This window comes from Austrofundulus limnaeus, unplaced genomic scaffold (assembly GCF_001266775.1).
Source record: "Austrofundulus limnaeus strain Quisiro unplaced genomic scaffold, Austrofundulus_limnaeus-1.0 Scaffold2, whole genome shotgun sequence".
NCBI lineage: Eukaryota > Metazoa > Chordata > Actinopteri > Cyprinodontiformes > Rivulidae > Austrofundulus > Austrofundulus limnaeus.
In genome coordinates, this window is record NW_013952404.1 from 8,929,707 (window position 1) to 8,942,588 (window position 12,882).

Here is a 12,882-nt window from a genome sequence, read left to right on the forward strand (position 1 = left end):
ACACACACACACACACACACACACACACACACACACACACACACACACACACACACACACACACACAACAGCTGCAGAGGACAGCAATGACCCAGGTTTCAGACGTCATCATTCAGTGGCACACATCCAGGTCCAGTTCACCTTAACATTCAACGCAGCACGCTGTGCTAACTGTCTGACACGAAGCTTAAAATTTGTGTCTGTAGAGGTGCATCATGGGAGTTCGCAGGGACATTACCCAGCACGTCTGCCTGGACCACACTGCCTTTATTGGTAGCGCTTGTGCCGCTGCAGTATCTCCTTGGACCATCAGCTAAAGAGTGTGAAAAAATATTTCTGGCCAAACAAACTGTGTGTTCACGTTTCTGCCGTTCTTACCGAGTTTCTGTGTGGAGACTCCGAGCCACTGGCCCTCTTGGCCTTTTGTGCCAGTGATGTTCCAAACCTCAGGGCTTCATACACAGGATCCACCTTGTTCCCACAGGCTTTCAAAACAAAAGGAAAAGGATTTTAGAGCTTACCAATGAACATGACGTTTTCATCCTAACTAGGCTGCCATTTAGAGACCACAAACAGCCGAAAAAAAAGAAAAACAGCTCTGAGATGTTGGGTTTAATTTTTCCAGAACTGAAAGACATCCGAGCGACTCACCGATGGGCATGACCTCTTTGATGCAGCCGTACTGCTCCTGGTTTAGTAATGGAGAGCTGTAGTACCGCCGGAAACCTTTGGGCTGAGAGAGGAAAAAAGGGGCAGATAAGAGTGAGGCGACGGACATTAGGGACAAATCAATATGTGTCGCTGCAGGCAGCACAGCACCCTGACGCACGTTCATCAGCACAGAAASAGGGAACGTTCCCTGTTACTTTTAATGAAGCTTTTACAAAGTTTAAAAATAATCTGTTCCATGCATAAGATGTGAAGTCTCCACAGAACAACAATCAAACTGTAAAAACATTCCTCAGCTTTACATAATGACYCAAAAAAGGTGGAAAAAGGAAAGAAAACCAGCTACAAAATAGAAAATTACAGACAAAACATTTAACCTGGCATTTTTATTTTTAAATAAATGGCAATTCTGATAGAAAATCTAGAACTCAAGTTTTAAAAGATGATCAATTGTGTTAATTTTGTCAGGTTTTACAAGAAAGCAGAAAGGTGCACATCCGTATCTTTCAAATTAAACAAATAAGAATTAAGTTCAAAGAAAACGTTATGCAATGTTGTTTGATCGTTTCAATAATTAGAACGATATAACACCGAAAATAGTCTAAATGTGTTTTTCATCARTCAGCTCTACATTTTCCTACCAGTTTGTGCAGCAGAAGTAACTGTGAAATTGGAAGAAAAACAAAAGACCCAATTCAGCTCCAAATGGGTTTTTTCATCGGATTGAAAACTGTGGGGGGAAATACATTTTGGGACCACTGGCAACAGCTGGGGCTGATGGTGCAGTGTCAGACATCCAATTTGGAACAAACCTGCCACGAGTCTAAACCAACCCATAGTTCCCACTATTTCTACCTCAATTTGACCTTAATAATATCGTGAAGTGCACGACTTTAATAATAAAACAACTAATTCATCACAAACTTTTAGTTGAATTCCTTCATGCATGAATTGTTAAAGAGGCTGTGAACCCAGAGAACAACTTAAAGTCTTGCAGCTTAATTGATTTCCCTGTCATCCTCCTGTAATTATGCATATTTCTGCTGACTCATGCACACTCAATACAACACTGAAATATTCCTAAATTATCTGACATTTTGTGCAAACTGACACAAACTTTAAAACAGATGGTGACTTTCTACCCTGCACCGCAGTTTAAACTTTGCAAGTGATGATGATTTTCCAAGACTAAATCTCAATACGACACTGACTAAACATGTTAACTGACACATTGTTGTCTTCTTCAAATAATTGCCTGAACACTTTAACTTTTCCAAGTTTTTCAGAAAACACAAAAAAAACGTAACCAAAAATGTACCACATGACATTTTTCAAAAGTTCTTCTTGAAAAAAAAAAGACTTAGGCCATTATTTTTAGGAAGGTGTTGACATTAAACTAATTTAAAATACTAATAAAAAAGAATTAACACCTTAGGATTATGCAATAAACTGAAATAATTAAACTAACTAAATGTTAATTATGGCCTTCCTCAGCTTTGAAAACRAGTAAACTATTGCAGATTTTTTAAAAGGTGAGATAGTAGTTCATATATGTAAGCATTTCTCTACAAACTACACAAAAATGAGAAAGTCGTGTCCCAGAACACGATAAAAAATATTATAATTGTGAGAAATAGAGATCGTAAAGTTCTGCAGAGAACAAGCTCAACTAAAGACTAACTTATTCGTTCAACTATTGTTCATATTCTGTGATTCTGTTCAAAATGTAACACGAATACATTACTGTTGTGCAGTGTAATATTAGGAGGCTTTATTGTCTTTTTTACAATTATATGAAGTAATTTAATGATAATTAAAGGCCTAACATTCTTCGAATGAATGAATGTTACCCGCCGCCTTGTATCCCCAAGTTTTAACCGCTGATCTTGCTCAATCTATTAGTGCTCAGGGTATGTGTTGGAGATGATTCACACCTACCAACACCCCAAATATAAGCTCAACATTTGTAAAATTTACAGTGTTACAGCAATCGGTAAATTAGCTGTGGCAGCCATCTTGAATCAGGTTGACTCCAGTTGTAGACGTACATCCGGTAATTACTTCCTGAGAGATTTTATTAAAATCAACCCAGTTGTTCATGAGAAATTTTGCTAACAGACAGCCAAACGTAAATGAAAACGTAGCTGGATCTTGTCTAATTCAGTAGCTAAACAAGTCATGAAAAGTTTGGTCTGACTTTAGCTGCTGCAGCATCAGAATGTGCTCCTCTGACCGACAGGTTTAATTTAGCTGCTGTGAAGCCAAGTTACGCAACAAAACATGTAGCTGGAAAAAAAAAAAAAGAAGGAAAAATTCAATTTGGCTTCAGGTTTATCAAAGCTCCAGTAATAAAATAAATCAACTGAAGAGTCGTCGTCACAACCAGCCTTCTGACTCAGTGAAACAACTTTCTGAACGGAGTCACTGTAGCAGATATTGTCCGGCAACTTGTTGTCAGGGTGCGAGCTGAGTTTAAAGCGCCGACTCACAAATCGACTGTCGCATATTGGCTTCTGTTAGGTTTGATCCAAACTGGCACGCCTCCCAGAAARGTCAGCTGCTGCTGTAGCGGTTCGCTGAGTCTGAACGAAAACGTGCAGGCTTCGCTTCTCTGATGAGAAGTCAGCCCATCGCAAAGGCTCCTTCTTCGCTTACTAAAATCATATTGCACGTTTATAACCTTTTTTTTAACTAAATGAAGAAATCGTGTGTAGCTTAAAAATAAAAAGGAAAATTCTAAACCCTATCAAGTAAAGTTTCCTGAAACATGAGGCTCTTTTACTTGAAGAGCTTCAAGCCAAGAGAAACAAGCATGGCAACACAAGTGTCCAAGTTTAGAGTTTGTTGAATTTAGAGCTGTACTCCTCTGGGGAAACTTCCTTTTTTTATTTTGGCTTGAACTCTCAACCTCATTTTTCCACTCCTGAGAGCCAGTCCCATCTTCAAGTCTCATCCCACAGGCTTCTTGTGGAAAGATGGAAAATGGAAAATAGGAAAGGAAAAAAAAACAAGCAGAACTGACTGTATTGTTGCCTTTATGCAGTTTTCCCCCTGTTTGCCTGCTTGAAAGCAGCACTTTTGTTTCAAACTTCTTACTACCTCCAGTTACATTTCCTCAATGGAAAGCACATAAAGAAGGAGGAGGTAATCATAAATCGTATCAATCCGAGGCTCTGCATTCTTTCAGCCTTGTGCGCCTCGGCTGCTTGTGTCCCAGTTGAGTTTTGTCTGCTGGTCTGCAGGACCACGACGACAGTGAAAAATGCTTCTTGGCTCGCACCGGTGGGACAAAATCCTCCTCTACAAAAACACCTGGACCACCCAGTGCTCCGCAGACAAAGGGTCTCATTTAAAGTTTGTTTACAAAAAAAAAAAAAAAACACGGAGATAAAACATCTCATCTTAATCAGCAGGGCCAAAAAAAATAGAATCAGGTGTAAAAATCACTTGCAGATGCTGCCAGCTTTCACATTGTTGTGATCTGATCCACATCCTGAAACCCTAAAAGGAATTAAAGGCCTGAAGGAATGCATTTTTATGTTGCTAYTGTGGATGAGCTGTGGCAGCCATCTTGATTTGGGTTGACACTAAATGCTAATCAGCTAGAGCTGTACATCCACTGATGAATTTCTGAGAGTTTTAATGAAATTTGTCTGGTGGTGTATGAGATATTTTGCTAACAGATGAACAGTGAATAGAATATGTTTTCGGGATGACTCTAGGCTACTACCACGCCAAATTTTAGGTCAATATCTGTAAAACTACTGTATTTATTCATGTATAATATGACCCCGCCCCCCACTTTTTTTGAGCTTAAAAAGCATAAAAAAATTTAATCCTCAAACTACCTCCAATTTCATACAGACCAAGATTTTTCAGCCTTTGCAGTCTTTATACATATCAGTAAAATGATCATTGGACTGTTCATTTTACTTTAACAACATATTTACTAAAAGGTATTTTGACAACAAAGATACATCAGCAAACTACGATTTTGAGCTTTGTAGCAGCATCAGATGAATTCTGGCATTTTACACATAGTCCACCAGGATGCGCCAACACAAAAGTCAGAGACTTCACATGAGATTTGGGCCATCTTCTGGAGGAAAAGCAGATTACTTCCTACTCGCGAGCGCCCCCTCTGGTGGGGAAACATTTTTTCAGGGATACAAACTTTTTCAGAACACTGGTAGACGGCAGCTATTACAGACGAACATGTGTTTGTTGTTGTTCGAGGAGCGGCCCGGTCCCACGCTAATGCCATTAGTTCATTATCATTACTAAAGTGCAGGAATACTTTTTCTCCCTTTTTTTCACATCATGTCACCTGCCTGGATCTGTTACTATCTCGCTCTGAAGAACGGAGGAGTGTCAGAGGTAAGCTCGCTTCAAATGCTTTTTATGACACGGTCTCATTTCCGGACTCAGGCATTTTGTGAATGAAGCCGATATTTCAGTTAAAATACATAAGTAAAAATATTTATCCGAGTATAGTACTACCCCCCAACTTTATGGATGATTTTATGGATTTAATTTTATGTATTATACTTAAATAAATACGGTAGGTGAGTTAAAGCCGTTTTTGTGTCACTTGGAACACAGACGTGCAAAATCCTTGTCTGTCTTCACTTTTGTTCAGCAAGCGATACAAAATCTCATCGTGGAGATGCACAAAAAACAACCACATAATGCTCTCTCATGAGTTTCTCATGAGTTACTTCAGGGTGATCCAACTTGTTCTTATTTTAAGGTTTACCCTGAAGCCAGCACCAGTGGAACCTGGCTGAGAGAGAGAGGAGCTCAGCGTTTTGAAACCAGAGAGCTGAATTATTATCTAACACCGAAGTGGTGATGATATAACGGTGATGAAGAGGATGACGAGGATGGCTGTTGGTCACAGATGCGCTGGCACGCTGACACATCGAGTGTGATTTCTGAATAAGCACATTCTGTTGGGAAAACGGTCAAAGAGCCAGTTTTGACATTTTCATGTGTTGGTTTAATGTGTTGTCTTAGCTACGCTGATGACTATATCCCCATGGCTTGGAGTCTCCCGAACAGCTAAAAGTGCACAGTCTGCTGTCTGTGTCGTGCCCTGCGTGTCTCACCAGTTTCCCCATGCAACGCTGCTGCCCGACTCCATTCTCACACTTGTGGTGCAGGCTCATCTTGCAGGCTTTGCAGCGTAGGCCGTGCTTCGCCGTGTTTCCCGCCAAGAACACCACGTGCTTGGCTGTTGTGCCTGATAAACAAAAAAAACAAAAAAAAAAAGGAGGAGGGCAAAGCGGTTCAGATTCTTCGTGTGAGAGGTTGCAGTCTAGCTGGTGCTCATCAGCAAACCACAAGCAAAAAGGGTAGAGGAAACGGAAAGCATTTATCCCAGCGCTGTGTCATTCTCGCATTCATTATCGCCACACACTTCTTCCCTAGCGAAACCTTTGGGATGCACTGGACAAAATAAACTGAAAGATGTGCAGGACATATTAATGCCAGCGTATTTAATCAATTCCAAGTCTCGTGAACTTCGATAAATCCATTTTATCTAAATAGATGGTGGCTGAGCTGATGCATCACTGAAAGCTCTCTGCTGTCAGAGTGAAGCTCATTCTTTCTTATTAATAAATGATTCACATTAGCAGAAATCAAGAAGATTAATTGTACTAATTTGTCAGCCAATGTTGTATTGAACACCAGCTTTCTGTGTATCTGTGTGCATTTGTGCACAGAGACACGAGGAGGAGGAAGAGACAGACTAGTGAATTAGCGTTTTGTGCTAAAATGCAGCGTGAACGCTGAGCGCCGAATGACTTCACTGAAACTTGTTAAAGAAGCTGAAACTGAGCTGCTAAAACAAGCAGAATAAAGATGTAACAACCRAAACAAGATCTAAATTCAATTCAATTAAATTGAAAAACACTTTATTGACCCCAGATGTAAATTAGGTGCTAAATGCTAAAGTTAGCAAAACTGTAYGTTAAATCTAAAAAGAGCAGAATGGCAAATAAAAGTTCAAAGAAGCATATTGGTAGCTAAAAACAAAAAAAAGTTGATTAACTGGGGCTCAATACTCAAATTAGCAAAGCTATATAATGAAGCTAAAAGCAGAAAAATAGCGACAAAAAGCTAAAATCAACTATTTAGCTTAAATCTAAAAAAAGCTAATTGATTACTAAAAGATCCAAGTTGTAAATTTATAACTAAAATCAACAAAATAGTAGGGGCCGATTGATAGCTAAAAGCTAAAACCAACAAAATTCTAGTTAAAAGCTAAAATTTGTACAGCCATAAAGGCATCAAAATGGTAAATAAAAGCTGAATTGTAGCTAACATTAGCCAAATGGTAAATTAAATATAAAAGAAGCAGAATAGTAGCTAAAACAACTAGAAGAGGCTAAGCTAAAATTTGTAAAACTGTAGAATAAAGCTAAAAGCAGCAAAATGCAAGCAAAAAGCAAAGACTAACTAAACATTAATGTAAAGCTAAAACAGCTAAATTGTTGCTAAAAGTATAACTTGCAAAACTGTGGCTAAAAGCTAAAAGTAGCAAAGTCATATCTAAAGGCATCAAAATGATAAATACAAGCTAAAATTTTCAGAACAGTGCCCAAACACTACAAAATGTGCAGACTTTGTAGGTAAACACAGCGCTTTTGCTAAAAGCCAAAAAGTGAAAGATCGGTAGAATAAAATAGCAAAAGCTAAAAACTAACAGTTGTGAAATATTAATGGCTTCAAGATTTGAGGTAAATTTGAATAAACAGATTTCTGTGCAAAATATGAAGTATCCATTTACTGGGGTTTATGTCAATTTGTCCCGAACAGAAAAACAAACAAGCAAACAAACAAAAAGTAAAAAAATTAAAAAACACAGGAAATAATTCATAAAAAGGACAAATTATCTCCTTTCCATTAACCAACATTTTCTCAAGCAGCAGCGACGTGTTTTGAGAACCATTTAAACTTGATAACACAGCTCAGTCCCAGCGCTGTTATTAGTTATAGTCTGGTAATTCTGGCTCTTTGCAGAATAATCCATAAGTGTGCCTGCCCAGACACACACACTCTTCATGCATGTGTGAAAATGTAGAGATGCAAGGGGACTATTGATCTGCTTCATMTGGGAAAAAGCAGCAAGGAAAGATACTGTATGTCCAATGAAACAGTGTCTATCTGAAGCTGGTTTTTCTTTTGTTTTAGTTTTTTGTGGCWCATTAACTGTGACAACAGGATTACAGTTTATCTAGGAACAAACAGCATATTGAGCTTGCTGAAAAGGGTTGATTTTGACTTGAAAATATGGAAATCAAACTAAACTGGGTTATTTAACTGTGAGGCCTAGACACAATGTGTGATTTACCTTTAATAAAAGGGTGAAAAAGAGAAAATCTCTACACAATCTGAGCATTTATTGGGCTGCAGGAACTTGAAACTACAGATCTTCATMTAAAACTTACTTGGCTGACACAGAAACTGCCCGAAAGCTGAAACCCTCGCTGGTGAGTTACAGATCACCACAACAACTGCGGAGGCAGTGAAGCAACGCACCGATCCTGTATCAACGTTTAGGGTCACTTTAATTTAGAGRGAGCAATTTGACTCCTTAACAAGCACATTGAGTTCCATACCTTCCAGATCCGCTACTAACACGACAAACCTTTAACTTTGGATTTACATTTGTCTCTGTGGATACTAGGAGACAGGAAGCAAAAAGTTGCTGTCACAGTCACATTGTTGCTAATTGGCTTGTTTTACCTGAAACATTTGACACCTCAGTGTCTCAGTAAGAAGAGAGCAAACTTAAACAGGCAAAAAGAAGAAAGTAATGTTTTAAATGTCTGAAAATTGATGATTTTTGTTCATGTTAAGCATTTGTTGGATCATGCTAGATATGGGGTTAAAAACTGACATTGGTATCAAACAAAGAAAATAAAGAGTAAGAGGAATGTCTCATTCGACAAATGCACCACACACTTGTGTGTGTTTGTATAATAAGACTTGCCTAGTTATCTGCGTTTCCGGGGGTGGCTGTTTTTAGAAATATGTTGCACCATCTGGTTATAAGAGATGTGTTTCCTAGTTCTTTGTCTTTGAGGCCAGAATGTTCCGCAAGTGTCTGATGTTTCCCTGATCCAAATGCTTAAAAGGGTCTTAAAAGCTTCTCTGAATGCCGTCAAATTTCAGCAGAAGCCTGTTAATGATCCACTATTCTTTGCCCACGTACCTCCATAAACCTGTAACTATTAGAGCTCCGTGATCACGCCATGTTTGTTCAATTGGGTTACTTCAAGCCCACCACCACCATCTCCCTGTGTGACTGTGGGGGATGCTGGTCTGATTTTGACATCCCATTGCACACAGTGTGCCTTTATTAAACCTGGACAATTGGAGAATGGGCAGATTCTTTGATCTCAAATGGCGAGACGAACCACCTCAGGCTGCTGAACGCATCTTACTGATCGGCTGAAAATGGAACTTTAACCTTTCTACTAACCTAAAATTTAAAACATAACTTGAACACATTTTTTTTCTTCTTCATCGAGACATTGCTAGGCTGTTCACAGTAGCTGCGTTTCCATTGCAAATGTGCGCAAAACTTTGTCGGCATTCTGTTAATGTCGAAAAACACAGTTTTGCAACTGCAGTGTTTCCATTAAGTAAGAAATGCTATTAAAGTCAGGCGTGAATATGTTTGTTCTCGCGATAAATCATTACAAACATGGTGGCCATGGATGTAAACACATAGCATATTGTTACCGTGACACTAGCGCTCATCATCAGAGGAGACATTGGAGTCTTTTATCGAGGCTTTCCAACGACAAGCCCCTACTTGGGAGRGGCTACGTATGCAGTGTTTTTGGGAAATTGTCGTCGTGAGTTTACTATTTTATACTCTTCTGTGATATTACTACTACTTCTACTTCCTGTTATCTTCTTCGTCATTGTCTTTTTTGCCAGTAGAAACAGCCAGTTGTTGATCACGTGACTCCCGTGATGCGAAAAAAGTGTTTCCATTGCAGTTTTGCGAAAAACACCAATTTCGATACGGCCGAAATACCACCTCATCCTAGAGCAAAAACATTTTGTCAAAAAACGTATTTTTTTTTCTAAATTGACCTGTTTCCATTGAGCAAATCTATTTTTGAAATTCTAATTTGCGCATTTTCATGGTCAATGGAAARGCAGCTAGTGGTGCAGCTATGATTTATAGATAACCCCTTTTTACCTTTGTGATACCAGGGGTTTGGGAGTAGATAGTCCTAATGCTGTGTTCACACCAAACGCAAATTCAGCATCAAAATTGCGTCCAATGCTTCAAGTTGGACGCTTGTGCACTTGAGGTCAGATGCGAGTCAAAATTGCTCTTGAAGCCCTTGACGTGCATCTAGCACAACGAGAGCCTCCCTCCTCCTCTGCCGGTCTCTGTTTAATGGCGGATGAAATAAAGGAAGTGGCTTTGCTTTATTTACTGAGAGCAAGAGAACGTCGCGCTCACCAGAAAATTAATTCATACTTAATTCACCACACAATTCAGAGACACCCTGGCACTCGATTTCAGCTAAAGATCTCCTGTCCACCTGTCTCAGGTTAGTGGACATCATTCAGGAAACTGTCCTGTCAGAAAAATGTGTTACTACGTCACACAGTGGAGTCTCTCTGATTGGTTGACGCTCCGCATTGAGCTGCAAAAGTTCAGATTTTCCAACTCCAGCGTTCGACGCTGCGATTCGCACATCGAATACGTCGAACTCTCAAATCGCTCTAATCACACTAGACGCGCCGCAGCACTTCCCGARGCTGCTTGAGGCARGTCCACCATAGACTTTACATGTAAACCTGACTATGAAATCGCGTTCGGTGTGACGGCAGCTCCTGTCTTGAGACACAGACTACACATCTGTTTAGTAGGAAGGTCTACAGACAGAGAAGGTGGACCATCTGGTTAGGGAAAACAGGTAGAGGAGCTGGTTCATGGGTACCATTGGCTATGTGACACCCAAAACACAGATAGGGAAACTGGACTCAGTGAGTTTAAGGACAATGATACTTTCGTACATGTGGGTCAACCTGGATGCTCAGTGTCACATTCTGAGCTGTGTTACGATAGATACGGTGTAAATTTCAGTGCTTTGAATCTCTTCTACCAGAGCATCAACATGGAGTTTTGAACACACATAGTCCTTGTTGTTTACAGGGGTGCACTAATGAATGTATTGACAGTTTATGTTTAGTGAAGAGGTGCACAGGAGGGCATTCATTCATAGCAGAGTGCTCAAACCATACCTACAATCATGTGGTTGCAGACGTCGCAGAACGTGGGCTTCTTGAAGATGTGCTCCATGAAGCAGTGTCCCGCCGAGTCTACCTGCAGGGGGTTGCGTGGCTGGGCACGCGACGTGGGAGGGGGAGCGCAGGGAATGGCCGGAGGGACCGGAGGAATGGGGAGGCCCGTGGTGTGCGGCGGGGCCATCCCGATGTTGCAGAGATGGCCCGTGCTGCTGCTCACATCGGAGAGGAGCTCRGTCTTGTTCTCGCTGCTGTTTCGGAAGAAGTTGTCGGCGCTCTTGCTGCGGATGCTCTTGGTCTTGAAGGACAGGGAGCGCTTGAGTCTCTGCAGCTGCAAAATGGGAGAAGAAGAAGTGAAGTACAATGGGGAGCGAAGGAGAGGGAAACGGAGGAGAGCAACAAAGTTTTGTTTTAATGACCTCAATGATTTTCAAATAATTTCTCTATTAAAGGTCTCAGAATCAAATGGACCAAAAAAAGTTGGCTCCTGGGACTAACTTCTTACCACTCCACAGGTAATATTCAGCATTTCCTACTTGGAAAGTAATGAGATTTCCTGCTTGGACAAGTGCATTTTATTTAAACTATCTCATGCACAGAATAAAACCGTTCACGGCCGCAGCTACAATCAGTCACATTGGGCTGTCCCTCTGGAATAAAACTGCTGATAATGCTCCACCTTTTAAACTCCTCATTTCACCGCTCAGCATGTGCCATCATTTCTGTGTGATCATCAAAATCCCGGGCTGAAATGCATCAAAACGAGGCAAAAGCCGTGTGGTTTTATAGTTCTGGTCTCATCGTTTTGACAGGTTGAGAAAAAGACTCTAAATGATCCTTCACTTCTTTTCACACAGGCCTCTCTTCTCATTCCTACACAGGTTAACAGCTTGCAGATGTACTTTTCCTCGTTTGCAAAAAAACGCTGAAATCCTAGCCCTAAACTGCAGCACTGCGATGAGGGAAAAACATTTTGTTCGTATGCTGTTTGCTGCTTGTCATTTTTCTGAACATGCCTGAGCAAATTGTTTGGAGTCACTGCAGCTGTTGCATAGTGAATCAATCCTACAGGTCACTCTGGAAACAATCAATTTAGAGCCTTTCTCTGCCATTACCACCCACACACAAGGACACACACACACACACTTACACAGACAAATACACAACACAAATACCTCCTCTTGCAACTGATTGGTGCATGGATTTTATACTCAGCGCTGAGGCAAAAAAAATGAGCTTGATTCTAAATATAAACCTCGTTTCCAGATAAGTTGGAATGTTTTCAGTGCTACGAAACTTTAATCTGTCATTTGTTTGACTCATTATTTCAAATAAAACACCAAAATGTACAACTTTTTGTGTCAACTTACAGGTTACCTCTACAGTATTTGGAATGTTAAAGCAAATCCAGATTTTGATGCCAGTAGCACATGCAAAAAAAAAAAAAAACATTCATAGAATAATCAAGGAATAGTTTACAAGGAAGGATCTCATAGTTGAGTCTAAAACAAGCATTCACCAAAGGTTTAGTCCAGTGGGCCAAATTTGGCCCACAAGGCCATTTGATTTGACCAGCCACACTTTCACTCATGGTGCTGACTTTGTCTTTGAATTATATTATATTAAGATTAAACATGAAATACAAGTAACTACAAGAGACATTTCGATTAGATTTAAGCAGACATGTAGACCACAAATACTCATATTTGATCGTATTTTGGCCCTCTTGAGGAAAAAGTTTGGGCAACCTGGTTTAGTCCTAAGAGAAGTTGGGGGCTGGCTCACAACTTTCTACCACATTTTGTCTGAAAATTATGGTTCAGATCAAGAAAACTGTTACTCAGAAAATGATTTAAAGTCAAACTACAAGTAGTTTGAAAAGCTTTGTGATTAAGAAGAAACACAAGGACAGGGCCGGCCTTGGCAAAG

At 40.1% G+C, this 12,882-nt stretch overlaps 1 protein-coding gene across 2 annotated transcripts in view; it reads right to left on the reverse strand.

Annotated features, from left to right (window-relative positions):
• The window catches only part of stac (SH3 and cysteine rich domain), a 32,125-nt gene that overhangs the window by 14,704 nt on the left and 4,539 nt on the right, over window positions 1-12,882 (reverse strand). For both annotated transcript variants that reach the window (XM_014014890.1, XM_014014897.1), the window contains 4 exons: window positions 10,951-11,284; window positions 5,778-5,911; window positions 652-733; window positions 379-485 (listed from right to left, as the gene is read on the reverse strand). In XM_014014890.1, the coding sequence (XP_013870344.1) occupies window positions 379-485; window positions 652-733; window positions 5,778-5,911; window positions 10,951-11,284 (657 nt within the window). The remainder of the gene's footprint in view (window positions 1-378; window positions 486-651; window positions 734-5,777; window positions 5,912-10,950; window positions 11,285-12,882) is intronic.